The sequence below is a fragment of the Chrysochloris asiatica genome, unplaced genomic scaffold (assembly GCF_000296735.1).
Source record: "Chrysochloris asiatica unplaced genomic scaffold, ChrAsi1.0 scaffold00054, whole genome shotgun sequence".
NCBI lineage: Eukaryota > Metazoa > Chordata > Mammalia > Afrosoricida > Chrysochloridae > Chrysochloris > Chrysochloris asiatica.
In genome coordinates, this window is record NW_006408572.1 from 3,048,292 (window position 1) to 3,070,756 (window position 22,465).

Consider the following 22,465-nt stretch of genomic DNA (forward strand, 5'->3'; position numbering starts at 1 on the left):
TTGTCACATGTGGTCTCTGGGAGTTTAACAGCAACAACAAAGAGGCCGGTGGGCCAATGGAAATGAGTCATCGCTTCTTGGAGCTACCAGCAGAGGGAGCCAGCATCTCACAGTGAAAGGGCCTGCAGTGGTGGGACAGTGGGGAAAGGTCTGGCCATTCCTGAGGCTGGCCCTTCTCCCTCAAGGGACAGGACTTCAAGACATTCCTGACCACCACTCCTTCCCGCAAGGGCAAAGACCTTTCCCAGACCCACCCACCGCAGGAAGAGAGGCTGAATCAGTTCTCCCAGCTGGGGCTGAGTCAAGCAGGTGCTGTCAGGAAATTACAAAGGTGAGACCAGCCCCCTCCGCCAGCCTGGCCCACAGCTGGGCCCAGACAGCTGCTCCCTGACCTCACTGCCCTTACCACTCCCGAGACAGCTTGCTAGTGTCTGGGTTCCCTGGGCTATGGGGAAAGGTGACGCGGCAGTGGGGTCAAGAGTCTTCCAGGCCCAGCTGTGAACATGACTCTCACTGTGGTTTCTAAGCTCTTCCTTTTCTTATTCCTTCCCCTGGAAGGAACAGCTTTATGAACTCTGCAACCACAGAAACACATCCTGCTCAGGAAGCCTCTCATTCTCTCTGCCTGATCCCTGAGGCAACTTTCTTCCACTGCTCCACTGGGACTTGAGTTCATGGGCTCCCCACTCCACAACGGTCCCCCAGGTGTTCCTTGCCATCCAGTTGGTTCTGACTCAGTGACCTCTGCATAGGGTTTCCAGGAACAACTGGAGGGTTTGAGCCTCCAACCTCATGGTTAGCAGTCCAGTGCTTATCCTAGAGTGTCACACCAGGAGCCCATAGTCCCCCAGACAAAGGGGGTAAATGCTTGGAAGAACTGTAGTGGACTGAGCAAGGACTAGCTCAGTCCCAGGTCAACACATGTATGTAACTGTGTGACCATCAGTCATCTTGCACCTGCTCCCTTATCTGCCACAAGGGGGCTGGTTCATGGCTTATTTTCATCGCTGTAATTAAGAGATGAAACAAGATAATGTTTTATAAAAATGGTTAGAACAAGTACAAAGTGTTACAAAAGTACAAGGAAGACAGTAGTTTTTGAGGTGTCTAGAGCTAAGAACTGTTAGTGCCATCGAGTCGGTTCCCACTGGTAGCAACCCTGTATAGGGTTTCTGAACAGCAGCAGCTGGTGGGTTTGAACTGCCAACCTTTGGTTTGCAATGTGCACACCAGGAGACCTAGAATAAGAACTAGAAGGTTCCAATCTTTTTCTGGAACTCACTGCATGGAGGTTGGAGGGTGACCTCTGCCACCTCCTGTGGCTGTTCTACAGACCTCCTCACCCTCCCTGATGGAATGGCCCAGAGGCTGCAGGTAGGCAGCTCCACCTCGTTTCAGTGCAGCTTTATTTCAGTTTTATATTTTATTCCAGGCAAGTGCTTATTACATGGATAGGATTCATGTCTCAACACCTAAAGTCTTGGAGCATGAACAGCCACTAGAATACAGTTCAATAGTAAAAATACAATATGTACAAAATTAGGGTTTTTGTAGTTTTTTCCCCCCACGCAGCAGATGTATCCAAACACATAAAAATCTCTACAGTCTGGAATCGCTACAGTTTATATTTCAGGAAACGGAGCCACAGTGACTGAGTCCTCACTGTAAACAAGGGCCACCTCTTTGAGGGGTGGAGGGTGGGACTCCAGGATGGGGAAAGCAGCAGCTGCTCCTGGAGAGAACTCCCCTCCAGGCATTCCCTGCCTTTCTTTGCCCCTTCCTCCCCCCACCTAAGGAATCAGCCTCCCTCTCTCCCCGAGGTAAAGGCTCCCAGCCAGTGAGCCACTCTGAACATCAAAAAGTAAAACACACATGAGAGGTAAGATGTGTCTGTGCGTCCCCCAGGCTGGAAGGGTGAGGGAGGGAAGGGGCAGGCGGTCCCACAGGGGGAGGACAGATGTGGTCCCGACAGCTTGCAGAAGGGAGGTGCCCAAGGAAGGGCTGGTTGGTGGCAGTTCTCTTGGGCACACAGTGTCACAGCGTTCACAAATGACAACAAAAACAACAGCAACAACACCCATCTTCACCAATCTGGACATAGTCATTCGGCACTAGATTCATAGGCCCCACTGCAGAGGGGACCAGAGGGGTGTGGGCAGGGTGGCTGCATGATGAGGTATCTGTGCGGGCCCCTCACGGGCTGGCACGACAGTTCAGTTCTGGATCAGGCCTCAGCGGGGCAGGGAAGCGTGAAGAGGGGGGAGGGGAGGGGCAAGTTTACAGGTGCTGCTCAGACTTCCTGCCCCCATCTCTCTGCTCTTTTGTCATCACACCGGGAGCATTGAGCCTAGCTCACCCAAGAACAAGGGTCTCAGGTGGGGTGGCTGCAACCGCAGGAAGGCATCAAGCTGGTGAGGTGGGTCTGCTACACTGGGTTGGGCACACTTCCTCCTGGACTTCTTGATAACTGAGCCCCTGATATGCTGTCCATTCCCCAAGCCCCAGGCCCAGGAAGGAATGCAAAGGAAGGAATGTTTATGGGAGACTCTTTCTGGAAGTCTGCTGCCTGTCTCAGTGCCCTGCAGGATTCTCCAGAGGATCGAGCCTCCAGTCCTGCAAATGCCTTTCCTCCTCACAATGAAAGGCCATTGGTGAGTGTGCACATGTGTATAACTGAGTGTGTCTGACACAAGGCCACCTGTAATACCCATATATAAAAAGTGGCCAGAGCAGCCGCCAAGGCAGAGGTGGGAAGCAGTGTCTGCTACACATACGCCCTCACTCTCCTTAGAGCTCAACCCAACCAAGATCTTCCCTCAGAGGCCAATAGAGGCACTAGCTGCCGCAACCAAGAGTAAACTCAGAAATAGTCCACAGAAGATGGGGATGCTTAGAAGGCAGAGGGATACACATAGGCTGGGAAGGTGGAGCCACAGAAGCAGTTCGTGTCCAAGCTTGCCTGTCCCAGGGCCTCTGTGGGAAAGGGTTTGGGGCTTTGACCAAGCCTCTGTAAGTGAACTGCCCAGTGCTTCAACAGAGCAGTTGTGGTGCTCTTGGAACCCAGGCCAGATGCTAACCCAGGTCCTTTGGGCTGCAGAGACATCCAAACCCACAGATGCCCAGGCCTGCCTATCCCTTAGAGGTACACAAAACAGCAGAGAGAAGCAGGGGAATGGTAGCACCCCTTCTCTTTCTAGGGGGGTGGGAAGATTTGTCCAATGTCCCTTGGGAAGCTTGACAACAGCCTGAGCTTGGTGCATTGTGATAAAGAGCCTTAGCTTCTGCTGTAATGGTCAAAGCCCCAGGCAGGCGGAACCCACCAGTCTGGGTGGGACTCCAGACCAGCTACTTCCTAGGCTCTGAGCAGGGTCTCTTCCACCTCAATCACCAGCTTTCTGTGTCAAGACCCCCACCCCCACAACTCCCCATGCCCTGTTCTCCTCAAAGTCCTGGGAAGAGAATGTTGAGGGTCAGGAGGGGGGTCCAGGGCACAGGCCACCTCACTGGACAAACGATAGCAGCAGCAGCAGCAGAGGATGGCAGGAAGGGTAGGGGAGAAATCAGGGAACATGACAGCCACATCGCACTGATTTCAGGGAATCTGAGCTGGCACCAGACTGGGCAGGCGGCCTGCTCGGCAGCATCCCTCATCAGTGATTTTCTCAAGTCCGAGTGCAACAGGGACCCCACGCCCTGTGCCCAGCTCTCTGGGGCAGCCCCTCTCCCTCCTGGCTCAGAGTCTTTGCACCCCCTTCCCCTAGGAGGCCTGGGGGTGGGGCGGGTGGGGCAGGCCTGGGCAAGGCTGGAATGTGTGGAGCTGGTGGGTGGGAGAGTGGGGTATAGGCCCCCTTACTGCCCCCACTGGGGGCCTCTGAGTGGCTTACTCCTCAGGCCAGCTTCAGTGTGTTGACAGGGAAGGGGGGCATAGTGACCATGGTCACAGGGTTGAGCACGGTTGGCCCCACCAGCTGAGGGTGATGTACCACCTGAGCCCCCACAGCTGGCTTGGCCATGACGGTGGCTGGAGGGCCCAGCCCAGTGGTGCCATTCACTTGCTGGTGTGAAAGGGTATGGGCAATGTGGCTCACGGCCACGGGCTGGCTCACTGCCACGGGCTGTGGATACAGGGGCAGCTGGGAGCCGAGGTGAGCCACATGGTTGAGGGTGGCAGGGTGCACTGTGATGTGGCCAATGGGGGGTGTGGCAGGTGCCAGTTGCACGGCAGGACTGGAAGCAGAGGGGGCGATGTGGGCGATATGCTTGCCGCCCGGCCCCTGTAGAACGTGGTTCACAGTTTGGATGACTGAGGCGTGGGTGGTAGCTGTGTGGGCGATGACTGTGGAGCCTCCCCCAGCTGAGGCCACCAGGTGGGCTGGAGCTGGCACCAGTGTCTGGGCAGGGGCTGCCGGTGGGGGAGGAGGGGCCGGCAAAGGTGTCTTCTGCTGTGGCGGCTGCGGCTGCACAGGGAGATGGGCAGGAGACAGGGCCACGGGGTGGGAGTGAGGGTGTGGATGAGGCGGTGGGGGTGCAGGGGCGGTGCTGGGAGGGGGCAGGGCAGACTTCAGCAGCTCCGGTTGGGACCGATGGCTCAGCTTAGGTGGGCCCAAACCTGCCCTGTCCTCTTCCATCTCCTCGTCTATGTTGTCCTCACCCTCTGTTTGGGGGGAGACAGACAGTAAGAAGACAGTCAAAAGGGCCTAAAGGAATAGATCCCCTGGAAGAATATTATGGAACAGGGAGCCATGTTTTCCAGTAAGCAAAGGCTTGGTCAGGGAAGCTGCGATTTGCAATATGGGTAATGGGTTGGGGCTCCAGGTGGTCAGAGGCCAGGCTCACCTGAGGCAGTAGAGGTGGAGGCCTGGTCATCCTCGGGCTGGCCTGTCTGCCGGAGCACACGGTCAATCTCCAGCACGTCCATCCACTGGCTCAGCTCATGCTTGAGTTCTGCCAGCCGCTGCTGCGTGGCAATCTTCTCCCGCGCCAGCCGCTCCATCTCATGCTCGTATTCCTTCTCCTTCCTCTTTAGGGACTAGGGAAAAGAGCAAGGGACGATAAGGACACGCTAAGAAACAACATGGGGCTTCCTTACAAGCCACCTGCTACTTCAGATCACCTGGCCCACAAGGCAGGTCTGCAGTGACCAGGAAGTCAGGTTGAGGGACACTGCTGTCTCCTGAGTACAGGTCTGTCCATGTGGGCCAGCATTTGGGGATACACGTCACCTACACATTGGAGTCCTCCTCATCTCCCACATCAACCTGACCTGAGGGACTAACTCTTGCCCTCCCCCACCCCCCACACTCCTTAAGACGGAGGGCACCCCCCCCCATACCACCACTGCCACAGATTACTCCCTGCAGAGCCCATTCCTCACGAAACCCAAACAACCCTGCCCTCCTCCTCACCTCAACAAGATCTCCTCCATAACCTCAGTGTCCTTGGAGAGGATCCCCTAGGCTCTGTGATACCCTGCACTTTATCTCTCTAGCAGTTTCTGAGTTCTCCACCTCTGAGCCTACTCCCCACAGGGCTTGCCGCCACTGCTTCCTCTCAATACTGCTTCCCTTTCCTCCCAGGATCGCCAACCCTCCACATTTCTCCAGCTCTGGAATGCACCCTGCTTTTCCACACCTGTACCTGAGTTGCACTAATCAAGGAGCAATGGCTCTGGGGTTGCTGGACAGCACTCACTGACTTGGGCTTCTCTCCATCCCCACAGGTCCCAGGCTAACCGCCTGATAGCACCCACTTCCCTTGGAACCTCAGGAGGGCTCCCTCATCCGCTCAGCAACCCCCTCAACTGTTCCAGGCCCACAGGTGACCATATGCCTCCAGGGTTGGTCGTTCCTGTAACTGGAGGTGCCATACCTTTCAGACATCCTGCTGTCCCTTTACACAAGGCCATGTTGTTGACCCATCAGGACAGAGTATAATCGCCCCATAAGGTTTTCTAAGCTGTATTGTTTCCACAATCAATGACCAAAGAATTGATGCTTCTGAATAAACATATTGATGAAGAATATAATATACTATGGTCTGCCAGAAGAACAATCAAATTTGTGCCAGAAGATGTTCCTTAGACACAAGAATGGCAAGACTTTGTCTTATGAACTTGGGACATGTTAACAGGAGGGATCTGTCATGACATCATGCTTGGTAAAGTAGAGGGTCAGGAGGAAAAAAAAAAAAAAAGATTCTAAATGAGACCTATTGGCACAGTGGCTTCAATAATGGGCTCACACAGAGCAACAATTGTGAAGAGTGCACAGGACTGGGTGGTCGTACTTAGGCTGCTGTGAGTCAGAACCAACTCAAGGGCACCTACAACATGACAAGATCTACACAAGTTTACAGCCAGGTGTTTCACCCAGGGAGCCAGAGTTGCTGGGTGGGGGTGGGGGGTCCGAACCCCCTACTTTACAGTTAGCAGCTGAGCACTTAACTATTGTGCCACCAGGGCTCCATGTTGTTGTTGTTGTTAAGTGCCGTGGAGTCGGTTCCGACTCACAGTGACCCTGTACAGGGTTTCCGAGGCTGTAAATCTTTACGGGAGCAGAACGCCTCATCTTTCTCCATAGGAAGCATGAAAAAACTCCTTGCCGCTGAGTTGACTCTGACTCAGAGATTATGTAGAACCGCTGAAATTGTAAATCTTTGAGAGTAGACAGCCTCATCTTTTTCCTGCAGAGCAGCTGGTAGGTTTGAACTGCCAATATTGCTGTGAGCATCACAGGGTTCCTTTACAAGAGACATGTTAAGTGCCATCACGTCAGTTCCAAATCATACCAACCCTGTATAGGGTTTCTTGAGAAGAAACCAGTGAACCTTGTGGTTTGAACCTATCCTACAGCACTACATGTGAAATCCTGGCAGCTCCAAAAGGCTAGCTTTCATCCTATCTCAGCTCTTTTTCACACCAAACATCTTGTGCCTCCATAACCTTCTGACTCTGAAGTCTCCTTGGCCCAGGCACTTCACGATGGCTGTGCTACCAGTGACAGTAGGCTGTCTACTCCCAAATCTCCCCACACTCCTGAGCTCCTCACTTTCTGAGCTTGCACAGAGCTCACGAGTGCGCCTTCATTTGCATGATGATGCCTGAAGGAGACCCTTTCTCCTCACTCCTCCAGGATTCGCCTTGTTCACCCTGTACGACCACCACACCTGACGTCCCAAGTTTCTCTACAGACCTTCCCACACATGCTCTCACAACCTCATCCTCCTGCCTTAGAGCCCACCAACCACCCTGCCAGCCACCCACTTGAGCCACCAACTAGAGACTGTAAAAATCTCACAATCATTTAAATTATTTCCTGTATATATATTTGGTTTTTCCACCTCAACACACCCTGCCCTTGTCCAGCCCTGCTTGTGAAAACAAAAACTCTTTTCTAGTTACTTTCTGTCCCCATCGCTACTAGTAGCCAGGACATAGCTGTATGGCCAAGGCATACTCACTCCCAGTGGAAGACATTGATCTGGGAGGACAGAAGCCATTTCTTATTAGTTCCCACCGGTACCTGCCTCTATCTTGTGTCTGCCCTTCACCCCAGAGAGAATCATACTAACCCCTAATACTTGAGGTTTTCCTGATTCCATTTCCTAAGGCAATCTGACAGCAGCTTTTTGAGTATTTGCTTACCTCCTCCATCCCAGGTATGGATGGATGGCAATGTGTTCAGTCAACGCTGCCCCCTCCTGCAGTCCCAAACTCCCTATGTTTCTCCATGACCAGCGAGAGAGGAGTCCAGCCATCATGCCTCTTTTGATCTGATGAAACCTGGTACTGGCCTACTTGTTACCTGCTGCAGGCTACATACACGCCCCTCTGCCATCCCGGCTTCGAGTTTTGTCTGCTTCTTCCCATATCTCTGCCAGGAAGACAGAGCCAGAAAGACCCGCCCCACCAAACCACCGAGCAAACATCTGCCTGGCTTCTTGCCTGGTTCTACCTACTAAAGGCCTGGATGAGACACTCAGGGGGGAGCCACATTAGCAGGAGAGCTTGTGACAAGTCAGTCCTCCCTTGAAACTGGCTGCAGGGGGACTGGAAGCCACTGCCCTAAACTCCACCTGCTTGTAGGGAGATCAGGGGAGAGAGCACCTTGTTTCTCAGCTGGCCCAGTTCTCCAGATTGAAAAGCTCCTGAAAAAGTAGTTCCAGACTCTAACTTTACTCCAATTTAAACATCCAAGCCTACTGCCATTGCAATGAGTTGATTCTGACTCACAGCGACCCTATCTACACAGGGTTTCTGAGACTACATATAATTTTTACAGGAGCAGACAGCATCCCTCACCTTTCTCCTGTGGAGCAACTGGGGAGTTTGAACTGCTGACTTTAATCTCACACTACTTGATGTGAAATCGCTTCCTTGCTATGACTGTGTGGATACATGGTTTGAGACCTGCTTATTTTTCCCTTCCTGTCTATCTATGAAGTCACTCTGGAATCTGTCAGGATGCCCTTTCTGGACTCACCAATACCGCACCTTCTGACCATCATCTAGTGTCCTGCTGTCCCCATCTCTGCCAGCTGTGCTCTTGACCATTTTACTCTCCTACAAGTCCAACCTGTTGGGGAAACATTGGCCTGAGCTGATCTCTCTGCCTTCCACTTGGCCTAGTTCACCCTAACTCATCCTTCAGGACTCAGTACAAGTGCCCCTTCCTCACCAAAGACTTAAAAGACTTTCCTAACTCCCAAGACAGATTCTGCCTTCTCTACTATGGGCCAAAGGTACAATCCTCTATATATTTACTTGCTTATAATCTGCCACAAAACCACAACTATGAACCTATTATGTTTTGTTTTTTCCCCCTCACTAGTGTCACCACTGGAGTCCTGGTGTGGCACTGTGAGTTAACGTGCCAGACTGCAAAGCCATTTGAACTGCAAGGTCAGCAGTTCAAGTTCACCAGCTGCTCCTCGGAAATCCTATACAGGGTTGTTATGGGTCGGAACCAACTCGACAGCACTTCACAACAAGTGTCACCACTAGACCAATTAACAACATTCTTATCAACAGAGAAAAGAGTGAAGTTGTCAAGGACTTCATTCTTCTTGGATCAACTATCAACACTCACGGAAGCAGCAGTCAAGAAATCAAACGATGTATTACATTAGGCAAATTGCTGCATAAGACCTTTTTAAAGTGTTGAAGAACAAAGATGTCAGCTTGAGGACTAAGGTGAACCTGACCCAAGCCATGGTATTTTCAATAACCTCATATGCATGTGAAAGCTAGACAGTGTATAAAGAAGACCATAGAAGAATTGATGCTTTTGAGTTATGGTGTTGGAGAATATTGAAAGTGCTATGTGCTGCCAAAAGAACGAACAGATCCATTTTGGAAAAAGTGTAGCCAGAGTGCTCCTTGGAGGCCAAGATGACCAAACTTCATCTCTCATGCTTTCGACATATTGTCTGGAGGGACCAGTCGCTGGAGAAGGATATCATGTTTGGTAAGGTGGAGGGTCAGAGATAAAGAGGAAGACCCCCAATGAGATGGATTGGCTAAGTGGCAGCATCAATAGGCTCAAGCATGGCAACAATAGTGAGGTTGGCCCAGGATCGGACATTGTTTCGTTCTGCTGTGCATAAGGTCGCTATGGGTCGGTACCAACTCGATGGCACCTAACAACAACAAGTGTATCCTTAAGGCTCAGGCACAAAGCACAGCTTAAGGTGCCCAAGTAGAAAATACATGGATGACATTGAGGGTTTAAAGAAAGCCACGTAAATCTTTCTATGGAACTAATTACACTATCAGGATCCCTGGTTGGTGCAAAAAGATTGAGTCAGCTCAAAAACTCACTGCCATCAAGACAATTCTCACTCATTAGTGACCCTATACAGAGTTTCTGAGACTGTAAATGTTAAATGGGAGCAGACAGTCAGGAGACTTCAAAAAGCTTGTGGAAAAAGGAATGAAAAGATACTGGAAATTTCCCATGAATTACTTTTTCCATGAACTACTTGAAGGCCCCCTGGTATTTAACCTAAAGGCTGTGGTTTGAACCCACCCAGAAGTACTGCAGAAGAAAGGCCCGGGGTTCTGCTTCAAAAAGACTGTTGTTGTTAAGTGCCATCGAATTGGTTCAACCCATACCAACCCTATATAGGGTTTCAGAGGAGCGAATGGTGAGCTTGAACCACTGTCCTTGCAGTTCAAACAGCTTTGCAGTCTGGCATATTAATCTACAGCGCCACACCAGGACTCCTCAAAAAGATTACTGGTAGGAAAATTGTATGGAGCAATTCTACCCTTTAACACATGGGGTTTTTTGGTCCTGGTGTGGCGCTGTAGGATAGTCACTTGACCGCTAACCATAAGGTGGCAGTTCAAATCCACCATCCACTCCTTGGAAACCCTAATCAGGGTTGCTATGAGTCAGAACTGACTCCACAACAGTCTGTGTGAAGCCGCAGGAAAAACACTGGACTCCCAACTGGTGGTTCAAACCCACCAGCCACACCTTGGCAACCCTATACAGACTCTAACTTAATAACCACCACCGGCCACAAGTCTTAGGACAAGTATTTCTCATGGACAGCCTGGAGTCTACAGGCTTCCTACTCGTTCCAGTTCATTTTACTGGTTCCACTGAATCTATTTCTGATTTATTTTCATGTCCACCGGTTATGCAGGGCTTCACTCTTCTTCTCGAGTAAGTGTTGCTAAGTTTATGTTTATAAAGTGTCAGGTTCTGGTTACATGAACAAGTTGCTTTAAACCAACCGACAAAGGAGCTTTGGTGACACAGTGGATTAACCATTGGATTACTAACTGCACAGTCAGTAACTGAATCCTCCAGCTGCTCTGCGGGAGAAAGAACCGGCTTTCTACTCCGGTAAAGATTCACAGTCTTGGGAACTCTACAAAGGAACATTGAGTTGGAATCAACTTGATACAATTGTTTTTTCCCCTACAAGGAGCCCTGGGGGCGCTGTGGGTTAGGGACATGGTCAGTGGGTTGCTAACCACAGGGTCAGTGTTTCTAATCCACCATCAGCCACTCTGCAGTCTTGGATACCATTTACAGGATGTTGAAAGTCGGAATTCACTCAATTGGCAGTGGTTAGACATCCCTATGACGAAGATACTTTTACCCTCATTTAGCCTCACTGCATAACAGAGGAAATTGACATTCAGGGACGTCTCAGTATGCGGATAGGGATTTGATCTCAAGTAGTATGACTGAAGGGGTAACAAAAGCATCCCAGAATTAAGCCTCCTCTGGCCTTTCTCAGCCACGGAAACTCACGGCCCCTCCCCCGCCCGTTACCAGGTCCCTTGCAGCCGCCAGGGAGGCTCAGAGTCTCAGTTCGCGAGGCCCCGCCCTTTCAAAGCACGCGCTCACCCACGCGGACCTCGCTTTGCTGCGTCACTCTCCCCCCGGCTGCACCCTCCTTTCAAGTGCTCAAAAGCCCCCACCTTCCACTGGTCCCAGCCAATCCACAAGCTTGTCACCGCCCCTTCCAGGTGCCGGGAAGCAGTCTGGAGGGACGCCAGTCCCTCCCCCTCGCCAAGGCAGGCGGATGGAAGGGCTTGCGGTCACGGGAGGAGGGGAGGGACCCATCGGCTGGGAACAGTCCCGAAGCAGTGCCTCCGCCCCTTAACAAGTCAGCCTCCGGTTACCTCAGGGCTGTGACCCCGTAGCTGAGGGCGGAGGGAGGGGTACCACCCTGCCGTTAGCGCCTAGCCTTGCCGGACCTTTTCTTGCCACCTCTTCCCAGGGAGGACCGCGAAAATGTCTCCAAAGCTTAAGAGGGCCACTGGGAGACCCCAAAGCTCACTCCAACCCTGGCAGGCCGGGAGACCTGAGTTCCTCCCATTCCCTAACGGGTTCCTCGGCAGCCAAGTGTGGCTGCCCGCCCCATCCCCCATATCCTCCGAGGCAAGCGGAACCCTCCACCGGTTTCCCTGGAAACCGAAACTCAGGGCCGTCATGGCAACTGTCTTATCTGGCAGCCCCCACCCCCAATACTGCAGAGTGGAGTCATTGCCCAAAGGGAGGGGACACATTGCAGGGAGGGTCCATTAAAAAAAAAAAAAAAAAAGGAAGAGTTCATTTTAATAAAAATAAGCACAAGGGATGTGTAATTTTTTAAGGTTATGTGATTCCAAGGCTGTTTGTCACCCATTAAGACCACCAAGCCCCCAACCTTCGGGTTTAAACAGTTCCCTCCAATCTCCGTAAGGCATCTCAGGGGGAAGGTCGTAATCCCATGGGGTTAAAGCAGGGTGTTTCACCAAGGCTGTGGTGTTATCAAGACCACGCCCAGGGGGTCCCCAGTGGGCTCCATAACCTCCCCCTCCATGCCGCACCAATGCTTTGCCAGTGGCAGATCCTGGGGGTGAGGGGAGGAAGGGGTTCCCGCTCAGGCACCGGAGGGCGGAGGAGCTGGAGCTCCTCCAATCACTGGCAACCGGAGGGTGCATTAATCCCGGTAGAGCGGGCTCCGGGTACCGGGTTTTACACTGAGCCAGGTTACAGGGCTCGCCCGTCTCGGTCCTGGGGACATTGAGGTGGTGGCTGGGAAGTGCTTAAGGCGGGGGCTCATCAGAGTGGCCAGGCTACGTGTGGGGCGGGAGTTAAGAGGAAGACTGTGCCCTGTGCGCGCACGCGCGCATCCTGCCTCCTCCTGGGCAGGGAGCCCCACTGACGTCAGCCAGGCCATGTGCTCAGCGCCCGCGTGGAGACGGGGCGGGGGAGCCAGAGGGCGGGGCGGGGCGGAGGGGGGGGGAGCCGAAAGGCGGGGCAGAGACACAATCGGGAGAGGAAGGTGGGGAAGTTAGCTGGCGCAGAGGCCTCCACTGCTGTCACCACAGCCCGCCCTCCTCCTGGCCTGACTTCCCTCTCTCCATACCTGGATGTACCGCAGCGCTGTCCGCAGCACGCTCAGATTCGATGTCTTCTTATCATCCACGTTGGGGATGTTGCGCTTCAGGGTCTCAAAGCATTCCTTCAGATGGGCCCTCCTGGGGAGAGGGAGCTAGCTGGGGTCAGCCAGCACCCGAGGGGGCGAGGCCTGGGGATGGGGAAGCGAAGGCCCAGAGGGAGTTGTGGGGGAACCAAGGGCTGGGCAAATCCCAGGATTGAGCGGGGCGGGCCCAGAGTCACACACGCACACACACCTGTTCTTCTCCAATTTGTTGTGAACTTCTCTGGTGCCGATCCTGAAACCCAGACAGACAGGTGGCTCAGCGGGGCAGGCCTGATTAGGTGGCCTTTCTACCCTCTGCCTCCACCCTCCCCAAAATGCCACAGGCTGTTCCTCCTCAACATTCTCTCTCTAAAAGAAACAAAGGAAGATGTTTGCCCTGTGCCACATACACCCCCCAGAGGGCATATCTGTGTTCATAATCCACAACCCATCCTACCCATAAGGAAACAGAAGAGCTCCGTAGAAGCAGCCCATTGGTCCAGCCCTCACTCAAGGGGCCGATGGTCCAATGCTCTGTTCAAAGGCCTGGAAATGCCATAAGCCTCAGCCTTGGGGGATCAGAGCATACAGAAGCCTGAGAATGATAGAGGGCCATGCAATTCCCGGGTGGGGATGGGCACAGTCAGGAGGTGTCCAAATAGGAGAGCCATTCTAGAATGAGAAGGCAGCAGGCCTGAAGGGCTGAGAGGGACCATCTCTTTCATACACAGCAGAGCAGGTGTGCAGTTCTCAGTCCACCAGACCCCACTCCACCCCACCTCACTCACCCCCCTGGCCTCTTCTTTTGTTCGTTGGATTTCACTTCTTCAGCAGGTGCCAACTTCAGGGTCCCAAGCGTGGGTGGGGGTGGCTGCTGGGGAGCCAGCTGGGGCTGGACTCCAGGATGTGGTGCAATAGTCAGGATGGGTGTCGGGAGGGGCTGCAAGGGTTTGGGGCTACCAGTGGGTGGGATGGTGGTCTTTGGATCTGGCAGTAGGGGGGAAGAGGTGGGCACCTGTGCCCTGGAGGGCAGAGGGGTAGGCTCCTTAATGCTGAGTCCAGGGGTGCTGACCAGGGTTGGTTGGCGAGGTGCCAGGGGCAGAGACTGAGCTGTGGGGGGCAGCGGTGGGGGCGGGGGCAGCGGCTGTGGGGAGTTGGTCACTACAGGAATAGGGATGACAGTTAGTGGGGTAGGGGTGGCAAGTGGTGGTGGTGGTGCTGGCGGAGGTGCTGGGGGAGACAGAGGCAGAGGTGGGGCCTCGATGCGGGGTTCCTCAAGTGGCAGGGTATGGGCCAGCCTGGCCAGGCTGCTGGCCTTCTTCTGCTCTTGCTCCCGTTCCCGCTCCAAGCGAAGCCGCTCCTGCTCCTCTATGCAGAGAGAATACAAGGAGGGTCTAAGCAGGCAGACAGTCCAGGCTCCCAGCTTCCCTGGTCTTCTGGCACTGTCTATCAATGTTCAGGGACATTCCAGCCTGGCACTCCATACAAACCCACCACATTCCCTGGGCCAAACCAAGTGCTGGGACATAGCAGTGAACAAAGAAAATAGACCTCTGTAGAGCTTGGGGAAGAGACTGGAGGGAAGTAAAAGGGGATGACAATCTAGGCTGTGGTGGGGTCTGAACAGAAGGCTGTGGGAACACAGAGCAGGAACCACTAGATGTTGAGGCCAGCAACCTGAAGTCTGAGAGGTTAGGCAGGTGATAAGCAGGAAGCATTGGAAGCGACAAGGATGTGAGGGAGCTGGCATAAGAGATGAGGCTGGAGGTCACAGGTTGGAGGGTAAGGACAGATCTAGCAATTGAGTATGCATATGTGGTCTAGGGGAAGGCTTTCAACATTATTCTCCCAGCATATTCTAGAGGGCAAGTCGTACCATCGTTTCACAGGTGAAGATAAATGAAGCTCAGAGAGGCAAAGTCATTTATTGAGATCACACAGCAAGTCAACAGATAAAACTGGGACTAGATCCAGCCAGGTCTCTTGACACCTGGCCCCACGCCCTGTACTTGTGGTGCCAAAAGATGCTAACTGTCTACTCACACACTTTACATCGCCTCCACTGGAATCTCACAAGAACCCCACCCCACAGGCAGGGCAGAGGCATTGACTTTATTTGTCAGATAAGGAAACTTAGATGAGGACTTCAGATGTCCAGCCTAGGTCCCAATGTCTCTGGTTTCTTCAGAGACCATACAACATTTCTCTACCATTTCTCATGATAGAACACACTTCTCCCAAAGGCCCCCTGGCCCCTCTCCCCACACAAACTTGAAAGATCACAGATAGGCAAAAAAAAGCAAGCTGGACTCTGCACAGGGCAATGTACTCAGGCAACCTTGCACCCCATCCTTTTGACATATCTGTGCAGAAACGTGAGGCCTCCCTGGGAGCAAGCTGAGAACATGGAAAGGAGAGAGTATCTTTCTCCACAAGGAAGGTTCTACCAGGCCAGTTCTCTCAGCCCCCCCACTTCAGTTTAGGATTAGGCTGAGGAGTAGTTGCAGTGCACACCCACTTTCCCCAACCCATAGAGAGTGGGGTGGACAAGCAGCCCTCCCTTCCTGCCCTGGATTCACTACCCCGCTGACTAAGAAAGCTGACAGCTCTGACTAGGGGACACGCCCCAAACACGCCACTCCACTCAAGGCGGGGCTAAGTCTGCCCTAGGGAGAACCCTACATCAACCCCTACATTTCTTTCTGGCTACAGAGTCCCCAGAAACCTGAGGCCAGGGCCCTTTGGTTAATCAACAATTTCAGGGGAAGCTAGGCAAGCTCCAGGCCCCTCCCTCCTCAAGAGGAGAAGAGGAGTAGGAGGAAGTAGAAAAGGAAGCCGTGAGAGGGGGAAGCACTGAGTGGTTTCCCAGCAGCCAAAGTTCAGGCACTGGACCCAGTCAGTAAGGGCCTCTTCCGCCTCTCCCTTGCCCTTGAGGAAGGGGAGATGCCAGGCCTGCCTGCTCCAAAAAGGAGGCCCTGCTCTCTCAGGCCTCGTCCTACCAGCACTGGCTTATATTACAGCTCCAGAGAAAACCAGCTCTCAGCAACATCTTCCCACCAAAACTACACTGGAGAAGACTGCCATGAGCCTTTCCCATCCGCCCTCCCTCCCCTGCCCACCACAAGACAAAAGCCCCTAGGTCAGGTCCCCCACCTTCAGGCATTAGATGTATCAACAGCTGGACTCTCACTGGCTATGGGCCCCATGTCCCCCATATTTTAAAGCAGCTCCAAAGCTTATCAGGCAACCTCCTTCTCACCTGATTCTCCCAGAGCCAGCTGCCATGAAGGACCCAGGTGGCAAAATATCACACCTGAACCAGTGTAGAAAAGCGTGATTGGTGTTAAAGAAGAGGGGGTAGTCAGCCAGATTTGCTACCAAGGCTCCCTGGTCACCCCATGCCCCTGCCCAGCATTGACTTATCTCCCTCCTCTTCCATTAGTGGTGTGGAGAAGCAAAGTGGGAGAAGTGAACAGCCTCCCCCTGCCCTCCAGAACGATCTGTGTTTAAGCTCTTTAAAGCCATGCTCTGCTGCTCCAACTATGGGAACAACCTCTCTCTCACATATTTGCACACACATACCCTGGTACCTTCCCTGGCCCTGCCCAGACGTTAGTCCCAGAGAGTTTCGCCAAGGCCAAGATGCTGTGCTACATCCCTGTCTTCCCAAGGCCCTGTGGCCCAGGATCCAGTGACAGCCCAGGGCTAGGTGCTGTGGAGCCCTACCAGTGATACCAAAAGTGTGTGTCTCCTCCCCGTCTAGTGGCTCAGGGCAAGACTTGGTCAGGAGCCCCTGGACCCTCCCGGCCAGCTCTCTCCATTTATGTCTCCTCCAAGAATGCTGGGAATGACCAGGCCTGGCCCTCCTGCTGACAAGCAGGGTGGACTGGGTTTGTCCTCTACCACATGCATACATACACCCATGTGCACACACATCCTCATGTGAGCAAACTGGCTGGACAAGGTCAGGAAAATGACCCTCTGAGGATGAAAGTGGGGGATGGACATAAGACTCCCTGTTCAGAGATGGTCATCTCAGTGAGGCAGTTCTGGGTAGCATGTTTACTCCCCACCCCCTTCTCTCTCATCCTTTCCACTCCAAGTCAGGGAACTCAAGAGAAGGAAGAAAAATTTTGGAGATTAAACTACTAAGGCCAAATCAGGTCATCTGTAATGTGAATTTCCGGAGTAGATCTGGCTTTCTTGAACCAATTCACCCCTTCCTGCTCTACCACTAAGAAATTCTTACTGGGCAACTGAACTTGGCCCAATTCCTGAGGGTGGGGCGGGGTGGGGGCAGCGTGGAGCAGGGTTCTGCCAATGTTTAGGAATCTTTCCCACGATGCTTCAGTGTGGCAAAGCTCAATCCTTGTCCTGCTATGGTTCAGCTGTGGACTTACTTATGTGGAAAAGGGTGAGAGGGATGACATGGAGATTCTTTCCCCTTTCCCATCAGGACCACCAGTGAGTATTCCCTCAGGGCAAGAACTGTGTCCATCTTGTTAACCCCAGCACAATGCCTGGTACATAGCAGGGACCACCAACAGCACTCTGAGAATTACATTGTGTTGACCGTCTCTCCAAATTTTGCGCACGACCCTCCCTCTACTTTTGGCCCTGTGTACAGAGCATTCTCTGAGTTCACCAGCACTGCCCACTTTGCTCTGGACCCTGAAGACAAGAGGGAGGGGTTTGTGGGCGGATGTTTCAGGCCATCAGTTCCGCAAAAACCCAAGCATCATGGCTTTCTGTATCTCAAGTGACTTTTGACCTTGAGAGGTGGGTGGGCCCTACCAGGCCAGCTGACCCGCAGCTTCCCCCCTCCTCCCTTCCTACCCGCTACGACTTCCCCCGCCCCCGCCCGTCGCCACGGAGGGTGTATAAGCTGCAGGCACGCGCGCGCGCGCGCACGCGTGCACACGCACAACACACACTACTACCTTCAGCATGACTCATCACTGAAGCAACAATAGGCAGAGAAAGGAAAAAGAGGGCGAAGCACAGCCAACCCGACTGAGGGGTTTCTAGGGGTTAGGAGAGGGAAGAGTCCCAGTTACGGCACACCCACTCTTTAAAGCTGATGTCCTCAAGTAAAATGAGCTTTCCACCAGCCCCCATTCCTACAGTACCCTGAAGCTTGGGACCACCACCAAGGGTGAGTGAGGACAAGAGGAAGCATTTGAAATCCTCTTTTTTTCCCTCGTAAGGGAACGCCAAAGTTTGCCCCTTCTCTGCTTAACTGTTCCCCAAAGTGTCCCGGGAGGGGTTTCCAGGAGATTCTGGTGATAACGTTTCGGGAAGGGGGGTCGGCGGGAAGATGTAGCTCTAATTATCTTCTCTCCCTGCGATTCTGAGGGTTTCCCTCACCCTAGGATCAAAATCAGAGGAGGATTGGGGCGAGAACCGACAGGTGAGTTTGGCTGCTTTTTCGCAGGGCAAAGGCTCTCCCAGGGAGATGTCCAGTGGCCAGGGCCCAACCCGTAGCAGGGCCCCCGGCCAGTACCGCCCAGGCCCCGCCCCCAGCCCAGTGCGAGGCAGCCAGGATGGGCCGGGCCGCGCCGTCTCCAGCGGGAGTGTCCCCGGTGCACGTGGTCGGGGGCGGGGCCGGTCCACGTCACCACCCGGTGTAACCAACAGGCTTGGAACGCAGACACACGCAACATTCCAGTCCAGAGCGGGTTTGGAACGCGCAGACACGCCACATTCCACACCCGCTAAAGCGGGACGCAGCGAGGGGGGCCCGGAGACCGCCCCCAGCAACCACCAGGCCGCATGCAGACACCCAATCAGCCCGGCTCTCACCTAAACCCCAGACGCACGACACAGCCCTGCTCTGGGAGGCGGGGTCAGGAGGGGCTGGCCAGGATCATAAGACACGCGATGTCATTTCATTCTGCAAAGGCCGCCTCCGCCCCAAGCGGCGAGTAGATGTGCGGGGAGCGTCCCCGACATCATCCCTCTGGGCCAGGAAAGCCGAGGAGCTGCTCCGCGTAGAGTAATTCCCACCCCCACTTCGTTACACACACGCCCACTCGTGTGCACTATACGCACGCCCGTGTACGACATCCGTTCATCTGCTCTCCCCTAGGTTCACATCACACTTCCCCCGTGCACACACGCACGCACACACGAATCTGCCACCTCCCTCCGGCTCACACATCCTCAGCGCCACTCAGGGAGCTGCTGGCCCACTAGGAGTCCCTCCACGAAAAAGAGGTGGCAGGTAGCTAGGGCTGTGCCCGCAAAAGCTGCATGCTCATGAATTCGTAAATTAATTGGATTGCCCACATCTCTCCTCCCGGGGCGACGGCTATCTCAGGGAACCGTGCGCTGCTCGGCTTCGCAGGCCGCCAGGAAGGTGTCCTGGTCGCAGTTGTGTGTGGAGTTAGGGGGCCGGGGTCGCTTGCCTCCCCTTCCCCAGTGCCCCGGGGCCCAGCCCGGTCGCTCACCACGTGCTCTCTGTTGTTGCTGCGCTTGCCATTCCAGGAAGCGGGCGGCCTCCAGTAGCGTCTCTATGCTCATCGCGCCGAGAGCTGCCGGGGGCGCGCCGGGGCCGAGGCTGCGGCCCGCGAGCCGGACACAGGTCAGACTGGCAATCAGGCAGGAGGAGGTGATCACCTCCTGGGGACGACAGGGTTGGGCGGCGCAGCGCACTCCGCAGGGAGGAACGGGGAGCACGGGGAGAAAAGTCAATGTCTCTCCAAATATTTGCAAAATGTAAATTTGCAATGAAAAAAAAAATTGATGTGAAAAAAAAAGCGCGGCGCTCCTTTCCTCCTTCTCCTCCCTCTCTTCCTCCCTTCCGATGCCGCCCGCCCCGCAGCCCCCGGGAGTCCCGCCGACAAGAAAGGGCTTTGCAACAAGATGGCGAGGAGGCACCGACACACACAACAAGGGAAGGAGCCGCGCTGCCCCCGGCCGCCGCCCCCGCTACTACACCGGGGCCGCAGCCAAAGCCCGGACCGGAGCCCCCGCCCGCCAGGCCGCGGCGTCTCACGAAGGGAGGGGCGGGGTCCTGCGTGGGCTGGTCCCGCCCACTATAGACGGAGCGCGCACACGTGGCCTAGGTGGGGGCGAGGCAAGATCGAGCCTGGTTCGCGCGCAGTATTTCCGCTTTCCCGCCTTGTCCCTCTCCGCCTGCAAGCTACAAGTTGAGCAAGCGTCGAGGGTTTATCAGGTCAAACCGAACAGGTCTTGTTGGAGAGAAGGAGGGGTGAAAAATTCAAGACTGAAATTAGCTCAAACAAGGATATTTTAGGTCAGGAATGTCTAGGATGGTAAGGACTGATATGATTCCTTGTGTCTCTGCTCCCTTCCCACACGTGACCCAAATCCCGCAACCTCCCGGCTGTCGCAATTCCTCCAGTTGCAATTCCCCCAGAATCCGCCCCTGGGCGGAGCTGCCAGTAGGAGATTGCCAAAGAACTGGCTGAAAGTGGAATGAAGATCCGGTTCCGGGTTTTGCCTCCGTTCCTCCCCCCGCAGTGCGTTCTCATCCTATTAGGCGACGTCACCGGGCTACGGGCCAATGGGCGGGCAGGACAACACGGCATGGAGCAGCTCCACATGGACACCCCGCGCCGCCAGCCTTCTGTTTAAAGGGCCAGTACAGGGTCACATTCGTGGATGCGGATGGGAACAGTGGATGACCGAGCGGAGAATGAGACGCCGAGAGGGGAAATTCCACAACTGTGCACTGGCTAACCCTTTTTTCTCCATCACCCTTCCTTTAAAATCTAATCTCTTTCTTTCTCTTAAATTCTAGTCTTTGTCCACAAGTATATGATATTGGTAGAGAATCCTACTGGGCCATTTTAGAGGCCGCTGTTCGCTGTGAGATTTGGGTGGGACGGTTAAGGCGAAGCGTCCATAGCTCAGGCCAGGGGGCGTGGTCCAAATCGGGAACAACAACGTGGAGGGCGGAAGCCCGGCCCTCCCCGCGGTTGGGCCAGAGGCTGCGGGCGGGGCGGGGCCGCACCGTCTGGCTTCTTTCGCGCTTGCGGGGAGGGCGGAGACCTCTAGCTGCCGCGTCTGCCTACCTCTTCCTGGTGCTGGTGTTTGGGGGCGACCTAAGTGCAATCAGAAATTTAAAACTATTGAGGCCAGTTTCCCAAAACTATTTATTTTACAGAAAAGAAAAATGACGGTCTAAAGTCACTCAGAAATCCAGTTGTAGATTATGGCAGAAGCAGAGTAGCCAGCACAGGTTAGACTGAGGTCTTGGGAAGGATTGAGAACTAGCTCTCCTCACTAGGGAGGACTTTTGTTTCTGATCTCACCGATGACTCTTTGGAGCCAGTTCTGGTGCTGGGTCTCAAATTGGAGAAAAGCCAGGGTCTTGTCAAACTGCCCACACGGGAAGAGTTAGTTGTATTTCACACATTGTGATTGGAGCTACTCCTACACCTAAAGCCCAGCCCTGCTGTGTCTCTGAGGTGGAGACCACACAAACCCCACTGGCACAGCTAGTAATGACAGGCACAGGCCAGCAGGATACACATTTGGAAGTATGTCCGGTTTCACCTTCCCAATGTCAGGCCTAGTGCTTTTTAGTCCTGGCCCCAGACACCATGAAGAGCAGAGCTCTTTTCTTCTACAAGTCTCAGCAGAATGAGGTAGTGCTAGTGGGCTCCGGAGCCCACGACCTGGGTTTCACCATCACACAAAGTTAGCAAACTTTTATGAAGTCATGTATGTGGCAGGTCACCTGTGAATCCACTTCCACTGGACCCTTATCGGGTAGGTGCCTATTTCAGTGCCTAGCTGAAGGAAAGCTAGACATATAGAAAGCTAATATAAATATGTGCTGGGTGGTTCATTTTGAGGACACAGTGCATCCCAGGAGAAGAAAACCTGCACAGATCTTGGATATAAGTAATCTAGTTAAATGGAAAGAGGATTGTTTTATAGCAGCAGTTTAGAGGGAGCTCTGTCTTCAGAATTCTAACGCTCCAGTCATCTGGAAGCTGAGCATGAAGAGGCTATTAACACATACAATTGCCCTGGGTGCCTCTAACTGTTTAGATCATAGATAGAAAGTGAGGGGAAGACAGCCCAGGACTTCTCCATGGAAATGAGTGTCCATTTCCTGGGAGGGCTAGACCTTTCATGGCCTCCTTTCCATCTGCTACCAGGGTGGTTGGGCCCAGACCACTCTGAAGCATCATTTCAGGTCACTCCTCCAACACACACGTACAGGTATGATGTGTATATGTGTGTGTATGGGGGGGTGAGTGGGGAGGTGGGTGAGTGACCTGAAATGATGCTTCTTACCAGGTTCTCACTTTATTTGTAATTGGCAACTGTAGCCTCCAGCCCAGTGGGCCAGGTTGCTCAGAGAGCTGTATCTAACCCAATCATCTGCCTTCCTCAGGTGGTCATGGCCCTCAAGAGTTCTGGCAGTCCTTCTGAAGTCCAAGTTTTCTAACTCTTCTGGTTAACTAGACACATGTCTGGAAGACAGGGTTTTAAAGAAACCTTTTACCTTCAGGGATGGGGAAGGAGAGAAAAGTGGGGTGAACACAGGTTTTAATGC

General features: G+C 53.7%; 1 protein-coding gene across 1 annotated transcript; it reads right to left on the reverse strand.

Annotated features, from left to right (window-relative positions):
• Nucleotides 1–3,813: 3,813 nt before the first annotated feature.
• Nucleotides 3,814–19,790, reverse strand: MNT (MAX network transcriptional repressor). Its single transcript, XM_006863244.1, has 6 exons — nucleotides 19,380–19,790; nucleotides 13,719–14,298; nucleotides 13,142–13,183; nucleotides 12,874–12,985; nucleotides 4,837–5,029; nucleotides 3,814–4,654 (listed from the first exon to the last, which is right to left on the reverse strand). The coding sequence occupies exons 1-6, from the start codon at nucleotides 19,450–19,452 to the stop codon at nucleotides 3,888–3,890; spliced, it is 1,767 nt and encodes a 588-aa protein (XP_006863306.1). The 5' UTR covers nucleotides 19,453–19,790; the 3' UTR covers nucleotides 3,814–3,887.
• Nucleotides 19,791–22,465: the final 2,675 nt, after the last annotated feature.